This window comes from Andrographis paniculata, unplaced genomic scaffold (assembly GCF_009805555.1).
Source record: "Andrographis paniculata isolate CXL003 unplaced genomic scaffold, ASM980555v1 Contig51END, whole genome shotgun sequence".
NCBI lineage: Eukaryota > Viridiplantae > Streptophyta > Magnoliopsida > Lamiales > Acanthaceae > Andrographis > Andrographis paniculata.
Window position 1 is genome coordinate 4398745 of NW_026137586.1, and position 19639 is coordinate 4418383.

The window sequence follows — 19639 nt, forward strand, 5'->3', positions numbered from 1 at the left end:
TGAAAAGTAACAGTTGTTACGTCTAGACCCGAGATTACAACTCTAATTTATATCCCTTATTATTAATTGGTTTCATCACCCAATTAATAGTTAACAGGTTTCTGCATATATAAGGTCCGCACTTACTAAATATATTTAAACCAAATAAATTTAGAGATCATTTAATATAGGTTTAATATGACTGATAATCCTAATAGTTACATTTAACCAACTATTAGATTTTTAATCCAACATCTTTATCATTGAGATTGAATCAGAGTCGTTGAATAAAAGATTTTATCGCCGTTGATCTTTATCAAACTTTACATATAAAGAGTGTGTGTTGTGCATTGTGCATGATCTTATTCATTCACTCTTATTATCTTTATTGATACATTTTTTTTCTCTTTATTCACCGTTGATCTTTATCAAACAACATATAAAGATTGAAATCAACAAACCTTTTACCATCGTTTTGCTTATAAGTTTTTTTGTTTAACCTACAATTGACTCACCGTATGTGTCATTGATAGATTATTCAAAAACTTATTCAATGATATAAAATTCAATTCAAACTAGAAAAGAACTCACAAATTTGTAATAGTTGAAATCAATGTATTGGCAAAGACAATTTTAATATATTTATATAAATAAACACTCAATAGGCCAATTCAACTATGGGTCGGATATTACATTGAAAGCCCCTCCAGCGCCTCAAACTTTCGTTAATCTTCAAATATTGACAGAGGTTGCTCATAAAATTTTTAGACAGCATCTACGCCCAACCGGTTGACCATCGTATTATTAGTCTTATTACATGCATTAAAACATAAAAACACATATTATCAATAATTTTAACAACAGCAACATAAATAAATTGTGTTTTACTAAATAACAAATATAAAATTTCACCTTATTCCCTATAAATAGAAGAAAAATAAATATTTCATAATGATTACTTCACAAGTGCATTTTCTTAAATTCAATGTGCTAATAGTTGAATGGTGGAACCAAATCAATTGCACATTATCTTTTGCCAAGGCCAAAGAGACACTATCCAAGGATTTTAAAATACGTGGACATTTTTTTTATAAATAATTATTAAAGTGTTATGTATAAGTATCTAGTATCTTTTGAAGAAAAGTGAAAGAGAACCATGAAAAAAAATATATACACCATTTTGCTGTATTTACTATGCATGGTGTAATGTCTTAATAGAAACAACATAATACAAAGGGTCAAGCACACTTAATCCAAAAATATACAAATCAATAGAAGAAAATAGTTACACACATTCCATTGAACCGTGGAAAATAATTACAAAAGGACAATTAAAAAAAGTTTCAATGATCAAATAATTTACCTTTCCAAAGTGTCAATCTCTACCGAAGAAAAAATTCTAGAACTTTTGAGCCTAAAAATCACCACAAGATTTTTATGGCTGCACTGTTGAGCATCGTGAACTAGTATATAGTTGAGCATCAAAATGGAAGGAACACCAACACTAGTCGTACAGGTCAAGATCGAACAAACTTTCCGCCGGAGCCAACCTCTGCCTTTGGAACCATCCTTACACCTCAAAGAAGTGAGGAAATTCTTGAATTTGTCTTGGACATCGAGAGAATAAATAAATTAAGGAAATACTTGGTGTGATCGTATGTCCATAATTTTAGGAATAATTTAAATTTGAATTTTCGAGAAATTTTTATTCATTTCTATGTTTTTGTAGCAATTGTGCAACATGTCCATTATGTAGCAATTGTTCCCTCACAATGTATGTGAACTGCGACTAGTCCTTGAAAGTGTAGCGAAAGTTGTCACTATTTTGCAACGGAGTATTCTGTCACATTTATCCTTAGCAAAAATTGTCTCTTTTTAGTGAATCGAGTTACAAACCGAGATAATGATAAGATCGGGTCTACTTGCACTGGTCGCTTTATGGAGCTGGAATGCCGTCGCCAAGTTTAATGGGGTGTTTTTGGCTCATAGAATGATTGGTCCCAAAGATGTTCCAATGCAATGGAAATTCATTGGGGTAAACCATCGTCTTTCGAATTTATTCATTCAATCGACTTTTTCTTTTGTCGATTCATGTATGTATATTTCAGAAAATTATTTTATATTTCTAATAATCAATATTTAGTGAAATATATGGCTGCATTACGTTGTCACACAAAAATTTCATCGACAATAGCAAGTTGATTTCAAAGAATTTCAATCAATCGGATTGATCAACTTAGGCCGACCAAACATGACTTTGTTAGCATTGGGCATAGTTATTCAAATTGGTCCAACTTTGTGGATGAAATGATTAATATTGTTTGGTCTAAGACCAATATATTATGGATTATATTAAGAAAACCCATAAGATTATATTACTCGGTCCAATTGATGATGATGTGGAGGTTTGAGAGTGCATTGGAGAATTGTGAAGTTAATAGCCATTAACACAATATTGAAAATTACAAGAAGAGAATATGAGCTCCATTCATCTATTAGATGGATGTGCGCTATAAAAAATTGCGTTAAAAATATAACATATATTATTTTACATTGAATATTTAATTTTTTTGACTTTTTTTGTGATGAATATTTGGATTTTTTTAGAAGTTTTTTAATTATATAAAAAGTATTTTGTATTGTTTATTATTTTTTTTTAAAAAATTGTAATTAAAAAATAGAATTAGGAGAACAAAACGTACGATTATTATAGGAAATGAACGAAGGTTACACAAAGTTTTGGTTGCCAAAAAAGATGTTACATGTAATTATGAGAGGAACAATGAACTACGGTGATGAAGAATATTAATAAAAAATTAATGAGAAGATTTTGAGAATTTCTTTTTTAAAAAACAAAAAAAAAAGTGCAGCCGTGCAGGGAAGGGACAGCCAGCCACATTCATCCATAATATATCATTTCATTTTCTTTTATTTTTTAATTCTATTAGGTATTAGGTAAAAATATGTTTACCCAACTATTATTTACATTTTTAATATATTTAATATATATTTTATCGTTTTATAAAAAAATTAATATTCAATATAAATATTATTTTTATAATATCGATATATTTTTTATATCTAAAAAGAAATATTTTAAAACAAAAATATTAAATAAGCAAAATCATTTTAATTCAATTTTCAATCGATTACCACTATTTTTTTCTATTTATTTCATCATTCTTTTTTTTTTATAAATTTTTAATAAATTCATCAGAATGCCCCTAATTTATTTTTTACATACCCATTGTAATATTTAAATATTTTTTAATCTCTGTAAGTAAACTTACATAAATTTGCTTATTAAAAAAAAAAAAAAACAAAACGTATGCATACTTTATATAGTGACATTAAATTTATTTTTTTACTTTCATATAAATTCAATATAGAGAAAAATTTTAAAATCAATTTGATACAATAATAGTAATAATTATTATTATTATTATTATTTTCTCTCTCTTTCATGGTATCAAAGCTGACCCGGTTATATATATATATATTTATTTATATGCATGGACAAATTGTATGTCAAATGGATGAATATGATAAAAACACATGTGTTTGAACATTAAAATTATAATATCATCTTCATCTCATTGATGATGAAATTGACTAATCATATATAGAGAGTTAAAATAATGACACTAGATATGACAAATTAAACAATAATTGCTTCTTAACTTTTAATGAAATTTTGGACACCAATGTCAAACAAGTGCACATTAATTTAAATATATATAAACGTGAATGTCAAAACCATCCCAAATTGAATTAGGTGGAAAATCGACTATATAATAAATTCATAATTACTTTTTCAATGTCACAAATGGATTAGGCTAGACTATACCTATGCCACACATATTAACATATGGCAAAATATTAAGATTTATTAGAATTTAGACCAACTAGTGGATACTCTCCCTTTCTTTTAATTAATTAATTAAATTTCTTCTTTTTCTAAATTGTTACTTCACTTCAATATATTTTATTTTTGTTCAAAAAGAATATTCTATATATATTCTTTATTTTAATTTATTCAAAAAAAATTATATAAATTTTATTTAACTTTTATTTATTTATGTATTTATTTCATAAGTACTCTTTATAAAATCAAATTATACAATATTACTAATTTTTAAAACAATAATAACACAAAAGTTATTTAACTGGATTTTATTTTGTGTATAATATTTTATGATGTAAATAAATAAAATAAATAAATAATTTAAATAAAGCTACAATTATATTCAAATATTTACTGAGTAAACTACAAACACAAATAATCTAGAATATTATTTTACAATTCCCCTAATTAATGTATTGCTCTCATAAATAGTCTAATAATGCATTACGTAATACTATATACCTTTTTGTCTCTAATTTTTCTGTGTGAACTAATAAATTTATGAAATTGAACATATTCATTAAAGATCTTTTCTCTCTGACACGCTGATACACGATTCACACCCTTTGAGCGAGTGCCAGCTCCAACAAAAGCAGAAAAGAAGAACACAATATAATTTTATTGATAATAATTTATTTTCTGTCCATGCCAACCATTATATCCATAATAGATTAAGGCAACTTATTAAATTAATTAAATAGCATATAATAGTCTATAATTAAGCATACGAATTGGTGCATAATACCACATATATATATATATATCTGTGTCAATTCATATGATAATTATTCATCCACACAGGTTGTTTGCGTTCTCGAGTCGATCACCGTGGTTGGAGTTGTACAATATCCTCATTCTTCTGCTTATTTTCATACCTAACATCCTCTCCAGGTTGCAAAGTCACCTTGTCCTCAAGGTGAAAATTGGGATAAGCTTTGAGAAAGTCATCATTTCATTCCCATGTAGCAGCTTCTAGGGGCACCCCTTCCCACTCAACTAAAATTTGAGGCTGTAACACGCCATTTCGCATCACAGTACGCATATCACACACGACCTGTGGCTTGTCAATTGGTTTTTCCCCCAATAAATTCTTATAGTAGCTCACCAGCCCAGCTTGTGGGCTCTCCTTTAAATGGCATGGAGACATGAAAAACATCATGAATGCGACTTCCTGGAGGGAGCTTCAGTCGGTAAGCTACCTTGCCAATTCTTTCGGTGATTTCAAATGGGCTATAAAATCTTTTGGCAAGTTTGGATGAAGGTTTCCGCTCTACAGAAACTTGGCGATAGGGCTGCAACTTCAACAAAACAAATGTTCCAACCAAAAATTCCAGCTCTTGTCACTTTCGATTGGCTTGTAATTCCATACGATGTTTTGCCATAGCCAAATTTTCCTTTAGCTTTTTCAGTAGTGTATCCCTTTCTTTCAACATTTCATCAAGTGACGCCACCTTACATGAAACATCATTATACGGAAAAATGATATAAGGTAATTTACCATATAGTGCTTGGTATGGGGACATGCCAATGGTGCTGTTATGACTTGAATTGTAGCAATATTCCGCCCATGGAAGAAATTGTAACCAAGCCTTAGGCTTATAAAAAACCATTGCTCGTAGATACTGCTCTAAGCCGCGATTAACAACTTCACTTTGGCCATCCGATTGAGGATGGTAAACGGAGCTATAACTTAGCTTTGTCCCACTTGACTCCATTAATTCCTTCCAAAATGGACTCATGAATATTTTATCTCGATCTGAGACGATATTCTTAGGGAATCCGTGAAGCTTTACCACAATATCAATAAAAAGTTCCGCTACTTTCTTGGCTTTGAATCCGGAAGGCAAGGGCCCAAAATGAGCATACTTGGTTAGACGATCGACAACAACAAAAATAACACTATGACCGGCCGATGGAGGAAGACCCGTAATAAAATCCATTGATATCTCACTCCAAACTTCATCCGGTATCGGAAGGGTTTACAACAGCCCCGCTGGGGCTTGAGTGATGTACTTAGTTTGTTGACAAACCAAGCATTTAGCCACATGATTCACAATGTCCCTCCACATATTTTTCCAGTAGAAGATAGCAGACAACCGAACCATCATTCGTTTCACACCACAGTGCCCTGCGTTTGGAACATTATGGAATTCATATAATATTTTCTGCTTCAATTCTGAATCTTCAGTAAGGAAATATTTGTTGCGAACAACAAAAGTCCATCCTTTATCGTAAAATCCGGCAACATCACGCCATCTTCCATTTCCTTTACAATTTATACACATTTCGAACACTGCAAGCATTCTTGTCGCAAATCCTCAACCAAGGAAGGAACTGGTCGGCACAAGTTCATAAAGGCCGAGTAAATTACAGGTTCATCCTCGAACACGCGCAATAAGGCATCAGCCACCTTATTGCATGCTCCAACCTTGTATTCGATGAAAAAATCAAACCCAATGAGTTTTCTGACATAATGTTGTTGTATGGGTGTCTGGATCACTTGCTGCATTAATTATCTGATGCTTTGGTGGTCAGTTCGGATCACAAATCTTCTACCAACCAGTATTGTCTCCACTTAAAAATTGTCTCAACAATCGCATGTAGCTCTTTCTGATAAGTTGAGGCTGTTTGTAACCGGGGACCAATCTTTTTGCTAAAGAATCCAATAGGTTGTCCACTTTGCATGAGTACTGCACCGATTCCAACGTTAGAGGCATCAGTTTCAATGACAAAAGTGTCATTAAAATCAGGCAAGCGCAGAACAAGCGGCGAAGTCATAACCCGCTTGAGCTCTTGGAATGCTCCTTCTGCAGTATCTGACCATGAGAACCCTTTCTTTTTTAATAATTTTGTTAAAGGGGCTACAAGAGTAGCGAAACCTCTGATGAAATGACAATAATAACCTGCAAGACCTAACATTCCACGCACTTGTTTTTGATTGGCAGGTCGCGGCCAAGTTAGGATGGCTTCAATCGTCTTTGGATCAGCTGCAACCCCTTTTGCAGAAATTATGTGCCCCAGGTAATCTATTGAACTATGGCAGAATAGACATTTTGAAGGTTTAATAAAAAACTTATTGTCTTTCAAGCGCTTCAACACAGACTCAAGATGACGACTATGCTCATCCGCGGAATCACTGTATATAAGGATATCATCAAAGAAAATAATGACAAATTTCCATAAATAAGAGGAAAATAGTATATTCATTGTTGCTTGGAAGGTAGAGGGTGCATTTGTGAGGCCGAACGACATAACCAAGAACTCGTAGTGGCCTTGGTGAGTTCGGAAAATAGTTTTATAAACATCTCGGTCGTGTACCCTGATTTGATGATAACCATCCCTCAAATCCAATTTTTTGAAGACCTGCGCTCCTCCCAATTCGTCAAACATCTCATCTACCGTTGGTATTGGAAAACGATCTTTCATGGTCACATTGTTAAGAGCACGATAATCAACAAAAAACTGATACGTGCCATCTTTCTTCTTTACAAGCAAAACGGGTGATGAGAATGGACTCTGGCTTATCCGGATAATTCCTTGATCGAGCATTTTTTGCACCAACTTCTCAATTTCTTCCTTTTGGTAGTGCGGATATCTGTACAGTCGCACATTAACCGGTTTGGTTTGTGGCAGCAATTTAATCCGGTGATCAATAATACGCCTTGAAGGTAGGTCCATTGGAGTATCAAACAAGGCCTGGTACCTCTTAAGTACATGGGTACGAGAGGTGACAACCCTTTCAGCCAAGAAATTTCATCGTTGCTTACCGTTTCAGTACCAGCTTCATGGGCACATAATTCGAAAAGCCCAAAGACCTCATCCTCTCGCAGCAAGGCTTGCATTTGTTGAAAGGAAATCCTATGAGCATCAAGTTGTGTCAAACCTTTTAGCATAATTGGTTTTCCTTTATGCTTAAATTCCATCGAGTGTTTAGCATAATCATGAGTTACCTTGCCTAAGCACTGCAACCATTGCATTCCAAAGACTAATTCAGCACCTTTTATGGGTAACACGTATATGTCCATGACAAACTTGACATCTTGTAGAAGAATTTCGACATGAGGACACACGCTAGAGCAAACTAATGAGTCACCACTGCCAATGTACACCTTGAAGGCTTTGATAGATCGGACAGGGAGTCGTAATTTTTCGACCATCGATGGTTGCATATAGTTGTGAGTGTTGCCACTATCAATAAGTACTCTTATTTCTTGCCCATTAATTGTGCCGAAAATATGCAACGAACGTGGACTTCCGTGACTCATTAAGGAGTTCAAAATGGAAACATCTCTAGTTTCAACCATTTCATCACCTTTGTCTACCTCCACAATTGGCTCGTCCTCATTTGGGTTCGCTTCATCATTGTCATCCGTAATAATTAAATAAAAACGACTCTTGCACTTATGCCCTTGAACCCATTTTTTTATCACAATTAAAGCAAAGACCTTTTGCGATCCTCTCTTGCCTTTCCGTTGGAGTAATTCTTCGGAAGGGAATCTGAGGTGTGGTTTGTGGAGTAGTGAGTAGAGGGGGTTTGGTATTAGATGCCGGTAATAATAAAGACGGTTTTGGAGCTTGCGGGGAATATAGTAGAGGTCGAGGCTGAGCATAAACAGTAGATGTACTATGACCCACACTAGATGGTTGCGCTCCTCTATTATATGTGCAGAAATTTTCCATAATCTTATCATTTCTAGCCTCATAAAGCTTGGCGAGGGCAAAGGCTTCTCCCAATGATGTTGGTTTGACAATCAAAAGTTAGCGTCGTAACAATGGCTTCAATCCGGCTACATAGCATGAAATCAATAAGCTATCTGATAATCCCGTCACCATATTCATCAATTTCTCAAATTCTGCCTGATATGTAGAGACAGTGCCCCGCCGAAGGATTTTGCATAACTCACCTTGAGGGTCATCAAATTGTGATGGTCCAAACCTGGTCCGAACATTAGCCAAAAACCCATCCCATGAATTTATTAAATTATTACCTTGCATCCAACGGCACCATTCCGACGCAGCCCCATCAAGATGGAAGGAGACGACAAGTAGTCGTTGCTCAGCCGGTGTGCCATACAGGGTAAAATAGCATTCAACTGCAAAGATCCAAGCATCCACTTCATTTCCATCAAATCTCGAAAAGTCCAATCTCATAGATCGTAACCCAGGAGCAATTCCCCCTGCTGCAACGATCTGATTTCCATGACCATGTGCCTGGTGAGCCCCAGAATATTGCTGATTTTTTACCGATCGAATTTCAACCGCTAGGGCTTCCAATTGCAGCCGCAATTGATTCATTTGTTCGGTCATCACTCTGCGAAATTCAGAACCTTCAGCCATCTCTCAACAAGAGCACCAATGATAAGCGATTAACACTCTTCGAGCGAGTGCCAGCTCCAACAAAAGAAGGAAAGAAGAAGAACACAATATAATCTTATTGATAATAATTTATTTTTTGTCCATGCCAACCAATATATCCATAATAGATTAAGGCAACTTATTAATTTAATTAAATAGCATATAATAGTCTATAATTAAGCATACTAATTGGTGCATAATACCATATATATATATATGTGTGTGTGTCAATTCATATGATAATTATTCATCCACACGGGTTGTTTGCGTTCTCGAGTCGATCGCCGTAGTTAGAGTTGTACAATATCCTCATTCTTCTGCTTATTTTCATGCCTAACACACGCCTATTATCGATGCAATGAGATCACGTTTATCATCGATAATCATATTATCCATGACAAAACATGCAGACATTATGTGCATAAAATATTTTTATCCCAAAAACAATATGATCATGCGATAATCGCAATATATTATTGTAGTGATGTGAATGTACAATTTACATTTTTTCTACATATCTTTTGTTTCATTGCAAAATATTATTTCTTTTGACATTGTGGCTTATAAATAATTTGCATTAGTATAAACCACTTTGGATATATAACATCATCTAAATAATATTCTATGTTGTACTTTTTTCTTTGAATAACATTTATTTGCAGGTAGAGCAATATCTTAGGTAAGTGTGGAAATAAATTTGATGAATTAATCTATTGATATTATTATTTTTCCCGACAAATTAAAGTAGGCATACTATATCCAAAGATCATAGTCAGTCAGAACTTTCAAGATTATTGTTGGTTTTCATGAACAACCTACGTATTGACCGGAAAATATTGTGGAAGAATTTTTCTACATCCAACGCGTACAATTTAGACTATTCAACATTTTTGAAAATCCACGGCTGCGGCGAATATACTATAATCTCACCGTATCATTAGCATTAAGTGATCTTAGATAATTTTTTGCAAAAATTCAACAAGAAGACGAAAACATTTCTTAAGACTCTTAATTATAGTTGACTCACCGATTTTAACATAGTTCTCTATTGCATTTCTTGGTAGACCATGTGCCAATATTCAAAAGATAGGTGTTACTTGTTTACGAGATTATAATCCAAATCTTCCTATTTTATCATGTCATTGTTGGAATTATCTATCAAAAGATTTGATACTCTTATATAGAAATAATAATTTAATATGTTATTTTTATTAAAATAGATAGCGTTTGTATTACTTTTTTAAATGATTAATAAACTAAATAGTAGAATATTGACAAAAGAATATAAATAAAATTCAATTTGTATAGTTATTAATAAATATATTATCTTATTTTACAAAATATCTCATATTAAATTGCTATTTAAACTAAAATCTTCTAATTCGTGTCAAAACAAAAAACATTCATTTCATTAACTAACACTATAATGTAACTTTTTTCTATCTCAATTATTTTTCAAATTTTTGTAAGGTTATAATTTCTTATTTCTAGCATTTTCTTAAATAAAAAATATATATTTTTAATTTTTTTACTATAAACTAATTTATATTAATTATGCATAAATATATATTATTTTATTTATTTATATCAAATAAAAAAAATTATTCTTTATGAAATAAAATTTACGTTAAATATATTGTATTGAAATATAGAATGTGTTCACTTTGTAAATTTTTTTTGAATGAATGCATTTTTTATGTTACTTGTGGCTATTAAAAATCATGTTGATATTATAAAAAATAATATATTGTATTGAATAGAGTATATATTATGTATATTGTGTTAAAATGTATATATTATTTTCTATAGCTTTTATAATTTTTGAAATATAATTTAAATTTATTTATAACTAAATATATGTTAAATCATAACTCAATTTATTTAATATGCTATTCCTACTAAAAGAAAAATGTTGTATGTACTTTTTTAAATGGTTAATAAATTTAATAGTAAAATATTGAGAAAAAATTCAAATAGTTCCAGCAATATATATATATATTATTGTGTTAAAATGTAAATACTAAGTTTTTATAGTTTTAAAATTGTTTAAAATATAATTTAAATTTATTTATAAGTAAAGATACGATCAAATCATTACTCAAAACAAAAATTTGTTTGGTTTGAAGAAAATGGATGGGGAACAATATTAATCATTTTTTTGTTCAATTTATTTATTTATGCAAGGAAGGGAAAGGGAGGAAAATAAGTTTAGTTTTCTATCATTAATATTATATTTAAAAATTAATTATATTTTAAAAATTATAATTTTTTAGTTTAGATTGTGCATTTGATAATTAGTTGATCGTTTTTAGCTATTAGTTAATTCAATTAGTTGTTAATTGTGTTAGCTGATTCAATTAGCTAATTTGACCCGCTGATTCAATTAGTTATTTGTATTAAATTGTTTGGTAAAACAACGATTTGACATTAGTTGTTTATACATAAAATGACAGTTAAAGACATTGATATATTTTTTAAAAATGTTTAATTTGTTCATTTTAGTTTAAAATTTATAAGAATTTTTGTTATTAATTATTGAAGATTATAAAAATATGATAAAATATTTATTTATATTTTTTACATTTGAAAAAATATATTTTATTAAAAATAATAATAATTTTTTATTGAAATTGTGTAAGATATAAAATAATAAATCTTTTGTATATATATTTTTATTATGTTAATTATTACTCCCTCCGTCCTAGGTAATTTGGGCGTGTTAATGTAGACAGGAGAATTTAGGTAAAGTATGATTACTAAATAATTAAGAAGTGTATTAGTAAAAATAATTATTGTATAGTATAAATAATTATAGATTAAGATTAAAATATCTAAATATTTTAATTTAGATTAAAAAATATAAAATATAAAGTTTAAAATATAATTAAAGTGTATAATTATATTTCCAAAAAAAAGAAATGATAAGTTACGTGGGACTGACGAAAATATAAAATATGAACAAATTATATGGGATGGAAGGGGTATTTATTAATTTTTAATATAAAATTTATATAATTAAAAATATATAAATAAATTAATAATATTTGTCTTTTCTATTTGTTTAATTTTAATAGATTTATATATTTTACAAATAAAATAATTTATATGTAATGATTAATAATAATAATTATTTTAAATTGTAAAATTAAAATTAAATTATATATATTAAAAATTATTAATAAATATTGCAAGGAAAATTTATGTATATATATGTATGAAATAAATAATTAATTTTTAAGGGTAAATAAGAAATTAAAAAAATTAACTGAAAAAGCTCTTCTAAAATGCTGGGTAGATTAGTTTTTCATAAATTAGTATTTTGAGTCCAAAAAGCTATTTTAAAAAGCTAATTTATCAAACACGTAAATTAACTTTTTGACAGGTCAAATAACTAAAAGTTGTTTAATAAATTAGAAGTTCTTCAAAAAGCTATTTGTGATAGGTTTTCAAAAATTAGTTTTTTGAGTCCAAAAAGCTTTTTTAAAAAACTAATTTATCAAACACGTAAATTAGCTTTTTGATGAGTCAAACAATTAAAATGTATTTAATAAGCTAAAAACTTTTCAAAAAGTTATTTCTGGAACACCTCTTTGGGCGTGTTTGACAATTAGCTTATAGTTATTAGCTAATTTAATTAGCTGATAGCCGTTATCTAATTCAATTAGCTAGTTTGACTAGCTGATTCAATTAGCTGTTTGTATTAAAATGTTTGGTAAAACAACTGTTTGATATTAACAGTTTATACGTAGACAATTGATTACATTTCTATTTTATCTTTTTCTAATATATTCAATTGTGTTTTTTTTTTAGTTTAGAATATTTGAAACTTTTTATTATTAGTTATTGAATATTGTAAAAGTGTTATAAAATAGTTCTATTTTTATTATAGTTATATTAAAAAAATAATATAGCTTTATTAAAAAATATAAATAGTTTTTTTTATTGAAAATAATGTAATAAAATAATAAATTTTTTGTGCATATATTTATTATGTTAATTAATGTTTTATTCATTATATTTATAATTTTCAATAAATTTAATTTATTTTATATTCAACTTATTATGAATTGAATTCGTGTACAAATATTTTATTCTATTCAATTATTAATCAAATACGAAATTGAAATATTTGAATAGATAATAAATACAATATTACATATATGTGTATATATATTAAATTATATATATTTTAATATTTTTTAATTAAACAAATACCCAACCTAGTTATTAATAAAAAAAATATAATTATAAAATAAATATTCATATAAACAAAAATTAAATTAAGTTTAATCCAATAGTATATTTCACCAAATTAAGCATCTATTTCAAATTTATTATATTAAATCAAAATTTAATTTTACATTAAAAATATACGTCAATATATATTTATATTATATCAAATAATTATTTTAATTAAAATTTAAAAACAAAAGCCAAATCCAAATAACAAACACAACCTTTTTTTTTACTTTTTTTTTTAATAAAAAATCTACTGTTCATTTGGTACAGTTTATTAGAATATATTAGTATTTCTATAAAAAATATATTATATTAAAATAATATTTAAATTAAAATTAAACCAAAATCACATATTCAAATCAAAATAAAATAAACTAAAAAAATACTATTACTTTTTTTTTTTCATTATTCCGATAAATAATAAAACAAAACACTATTATAATTAAGTTTCCTTTATTCTTCTTATTAATGTGGTTTGCGACCTTGGGCAAATTTAAAACTATTCGCATATTTTGTATATAGTCATAGTTAATAATACAATTTCTATTTCCGTAAATATTACGATATGGTATCAGAGACCTAAATTAGGGTTTATTTTGCTCCAACCTCGCCGCCGTCTTGTTTCTCCGTCAATCGGCGTTCACTGGACGATACCGCCGCTACCACCACCTCCGCCTTGTCGGGACCGGCTTGCCTGCAAAATTTCGTCGTTGTTGGCGGTACGTCACAGTCTCACGTGCCGGCGACACAAATCTGTGCTGCCACCTTCTCGTCATGCATGAGGGCGCGTTCAGCGGTTTCCAGCTGTCGCCTCTTATTTTAATTTTCGACGTCCTGTTATGGTCAGTTTTGTCATCTGATTCTAATTTATTTCGCGACTATTATTGGGTTGGCTTACTCAGTCAAAATTTCTGCATGATTTTTTGCGCTATACCATTTTTGATCTTCTCGCTTCATTGTATGGCTTTTAATATAGATTATGTGGACGCTTTTGAAATTTTTTTTCTACTTTTTGGTGATAATTATGATTTGTGGGTTGAATCCATGAAAAACTTCTTGATTAGTAAAAGATTATGACGCTATGTTACTAGTGACTTTAGTGCACCGGTTGCTCCTGTTGTCACCTTTGCGGTGCCTCTCACTAATAAGGAGCTCACGAATTATCGGGAAGCCTTGGATGCTTGGGATAGTAAGAATCACATTATTTTTACTTGGATTCGAAATACCTCTTCCAAGTCCATTCATATTCAACTTTGTTGCATGGACACTGCCAAGAAAGCTTGAGATTATTTGCAGTATCCAGGGTATGCATTATTATAATCTTATCTAGTCGTTAAATGCTCTGACACATGACTCAAGCCAGGATAAAAATGAGTTCTTTTCTAATATACAGCCCATTTTGGGATCGCATTGATGAAAAAAATATACAAATTGAACAATTTCGATTGATTCAGCTCTTGATGAAGTTTGGTCCAAAATATGAGTCTATGCGTGCTTCTTTGCTTCATTGCCATCCCTTTCCTTTTTGAAGACAACGATAAAGAAGATTTTGTTTGAGGACACTAGTCTTAAGATGCTCAAGGCTCCTACCCTTGATTTGGCCTTGGAAGTTTCATCATCTACACCTCATCGCAAGGATACTCACAAGTATGCCCAACCACCTACATCTGATAAATGTCGCAGTTGCCCGAACTCTGATCATGTTTTTATTTACTGCCCTAAGGGTGAGTGTCACTATTGTCATCAGAAGGGCCACATCCGTCTGAATTGTCTCGAGAATCTGAAGACTGGTCAGTCCTCTTCTTCCGGCTCTTCCTCTGCCATTGTTGTTGCTACTAGCGTATCAAAATCGGCTTCCATTCTTGAGGACATTCGTCATATACTCACCCATGTTCTATCGGTCCACCATTCTTTAGCCTCGACATCAAGTAACAATACATGGTATATTGATTATGCCTGTTATAACCGCATGACACCTGATCATCGTCTTTTATACTCCTCACAAACTGTCACCTCATCCCCTCATATACTTACCGCTGATGGAACATCCATGCACATTATCCACACTGAACATATCTCATCCCCTCACCTTGATGATATTTATGTCATTCTTAAATTAGCCCTAAACCTTACGTCTGTCAGTCAGTTGGTTAAGCATAGTCTTACTGTAATTTTCTCATCTTTTGGTGTGCAGGTTCAGGACACGCAGACGAGTCAGATACGTAGGACGAGTCGTAAGAGAGGCCGCTTGTTTGAGCTTGGCCACCTTCGCTTTCGCCAGATACCTTCTATTTCTGCTCCAGTCTCTCATTCATATTTCTATCAATGGCACCTCAGATTTGGTCATGACTCCCTACATAAACTCAAGTCTCTAGAAAATACAACTACTTTAGGTTCAGTTTGTTTCGAGTAATTTGATTTTTGCATTGTAAACTTGGAAAACAACCAACATTATCTTCTTTTTTTTTTCAAATAACTTGTCTATTACTGATAAATCATTTCGGTAGTACATTCTGACATTTGGGGGCCCTCTCATGTTGCTGCTTTTACTGGATTTTGTTACTTTGTGTTTTTTATTGATAATTACTCTTGATTTAATTGGATTCAATTTATTTAGATCCGGTCTAAACTTGCCTCCATGTACTTTGCTTTCACTAAAATGGTGCAAACTCAATTCTTGTGTTCTATTCAGACTCTTTGTGCTAAAAATGCACCCGAGTATAATGATTTTGTCCTTCTTAGTTTTATGTCCTCCCAGGGTATTATTGTTCAACGTTCCTGTCCCTACACATCTCATCAATATGGTAGGGTAGAGCGCAAGTATCGTCATAATTTAGACACAATTTGAGCAATGTTATTATCTACCTCTTCTCCAGATCGATTTTGGGGGTGAGACTGCTCTTACTACTATCTATAATATTAACCATTTACCCTCATTTGTCTTTCAGGATACCACACCTTATGAGAGGCTCTTTTGACAGGTACTTGATTACTTTCATCTTCATCATTTTAGTTGTTTTGAAATTTGTTCATCTTCCTCCTCATGAACGAAACAAATTAGAGCAACACACCCCTCTGTGTTTCTTTATGGGGTATGAGGTAGAACATAAAGATTATTGGCGTTGGGATCCTATGTCGAATTGTCTACGTATTTCTCGGAATGTTACCTTTTGGGAGCATAAATTATTTTCCGCTGACTTTAAATTTTCCAATCACTTTTAGTCAGTGTTCCAATTCTGTGTTCCAGATTCCTCTCCTCCTTCTTCTGCAAGTCAACTCTCACCAGTTTCTGATGGTGTCTCTGATGATGATCCCTCACCACCAACTAACCCATATGGGCCTCTTGAGCCTGTGACCGATCCTCTAGAGGTTTTAGTTCCTGCTACCACTAATCAACAACCTACCTGTGTAAGTTATCCTACCTCTCATCTACTTGATTACCATTGCTTTTCTGTCATTTTATCTCACCATGGACATAAGAACTTTCGTGAGGCGAACTGTGATATCTTGTGGCGCAATGTTATGTCTAAGGAATTGCAAATTTTTGAGAAGACTGTCACATAGGATATCGTATATCTCCCACCTGGAAAGAAACTCATTAGCTGCAAGTGGATGCAGAAGATCAAAACTCACTTCGATAGTTCTGTTGAGCGCTACAAGGCTCGCCTCATAGCTAGAGGTTTTTCGCAAGAGTACAATATTGATTATGAGGAGATATTTGCTCCTGTTGCTCATTTGACATCTGCCTATTGTCTCTTTGTTGTTATAGCTCTTCGATGTTGGTAGTTATTATAGTTGAAGGAAGAATGTATTTTTTCATGGGGATCTGTCTGAGAAAGTCCACGTGATTTCTTTACCTGGTTCAAAATTTTTAAAGAAGGTATTTTTTTTTGAAATAAACAAATAGTACTATTTTTATTAGAAAATAAATTACTCTTAAAAAAATCATTGAGATAGTCTCACTCTCACGACTAAAAGTATATTTGTTTAGTATTTTTAATTTTATGTATTTTTATTTCTATTAAATGGAAAATTTATGATATTTTCCCAGATGAATATATTCGTTTGATATTTTGTAGTAGATCAAATATAATAGTATTTTATTATTTAGTGAAACTATTGTTTTGACAATTTTGACCTTTGCTTTTATGTATAAAATATTTGTATATTTTTAATTTAAATAAAAATTGAGAGTATTTTAATATTAGTGTATAATTATTTCTATTAAATGAAAAATGTATGATATTTTTTTAAGAAGTATTGTTTTGATTTAATTTATTATTTTTTCTATAAAAAGTATATGCAATTTTATTTTTTTTTTGAAAAAAGACATTCGGCGGAAAAAAAACCAATCATTGGATAAGCCCGGATGGCAAACTAATCACATGCCAGACCAAGTCGGCTATATATATGTGTATATATATATATATATAGAGGGCCGTCTCGGACTTTTTTGAGACACTGAACGAAAATAAATTATAGGTCCTCTATAAACATATAATTAAAATATATTTTTAAAATAATATCACTGATTGACGTCGATTGGAGAAGAGGTTGAACGTGACCGTATAGACAATGTCAATTTGAGAATAAAAGATAAAAGATGGTTTGTCCAGAAATTTGAAAAGCGAGAAGGACTGAAGGAAAGTGAAAGAGATAAGAAATAAGGTGAGGCAGATTAGGTGTAAGGTAAAATAGTGTAAGCTATAATTAAATTTAAAAGGACAAGGGTGAAACGTGATTAGAAAGAAAGATAATAGAAAAAAATTAAAAATTAAAATTTAATTTTAAAATTTAATAATAATAATAAATAATAATTTAAAAGATGAGATCTCTCTTAATTAGGGGCTGAGCAAGCCGCCCATATATATATCTCAGAAGACAAATTCCACTTGTGCGAACTAATTCAATCTTAATCTTACATTAAATAAAATCAGCTTCAGCCGCCATTGCGGACATCCTCAATGTCCTTGAGAACATTTCTGCACCCACCCCATCCCCACTTCATTAATTAATTATTCCTCATCTTCCCCAATATATATATATATATAATCAATTCATCTCATCGCCGACGACGATTGAATTAATTATCACACTTACACCACATACAAATCAATGGGTAATGCAATTTGCTTCCGTCCGCCACCAGCGTCGCCCTTGGCGGCGAAGATCATATCCTACGGCGGCGGCACGAGGTGCCTGACCGGCAAGCACTTCGCCGGCGAGATCATGTTCCAATGGCCGGACCGCGTGGTCTGCCACGCCGACTCGTTTTTCATCGGCCGGCCGATCCCTTCCCTCGCCATCGACGACGAGCTCCACCACGGCCAGACGTATTTCGTGCTGCCTCTCGACAGCTTCCCGCACAGCGTCCTGTCGCCGTCGTCCCTGGCGACGCTGGGGTGCAGCCGCCGCGCCGTCGCTGGATTGAAGGAGTGCCCCTTCGAGTACGTCAGAGGATCAAACGGCGCCGTTTCGATCAAGGTGAAGCCTGAGTACATAGCGCGACTAATCGGCGGCGGGGAGAATAAGGAGACGGCGACGGCGACGGCCGACGGTGGGAATGGTTGTAAAAGTCCAGTGTGCAGCTCGCCGGAGCTGCAGAAGCATTACGATCAGCTAGTGGGGCCTCGAGATCGGATTTGGTCGCCGAAACTTGAAACGATTTCTGAGAGCAAAATTAGGGTTTCGCCTTGCCGGATTTTCGGGCTCGATTGGAAGCGGTAGCTACAACCACGGTTAATTAGTTACTTGTGTTAACTTAGGGTTTAGGTTAGCAAATAAATTAATACTCTAAATTGTATATTCTATTAGCCCTTTTGGATTCGCTTTTGCAGAAACTTTTAGATTTCTACTTTTAAAAATAGCACTTTTCTACTGTTTGTATTTCCTTGTATGAGCTCTTGAAACTGAAAATGCTCTTTAGAAACACATTGAGTGTAGTTACTAAAATAAACAAAAACACATTTCAGTTAAAATATTGTTCTATCAGTCTTATCAATAAGTGTTCACATTCTGTCTTAGATTTCATGTTACTTATTTTTTAAGAAAATTACACAACTTAGTTTTATTTTAAATCTTTAAAATTTTAATTTATTAATTTTAATTAAACTAATTAATTATTTTAATTTTAATTTTTAATTATTTATAATATAAAATAAT

The 19639-nt window shown here is 31.6% G+C and overlaps 1 protein-coding gene across 1 annotated transcript; it reads left to right on the forward strand.

The window, feature by feature from the left end:
* Positions 1–18592: 18592 nt before the first annotated feature.
* LOC127253580 (uncharacterized) lies at positions 18593–19204 on the forward strand. The gene has a single exon (XM_051278234.1). The coding sequence runs from the start codon at positions 18593–18595 to the stop codon at positions 19202–19204; it is 612 nt and encodes a 203-aa protein (XP_051134191.1).
* Positions 19205–19639: the final 435 nt, after the last annotated feature.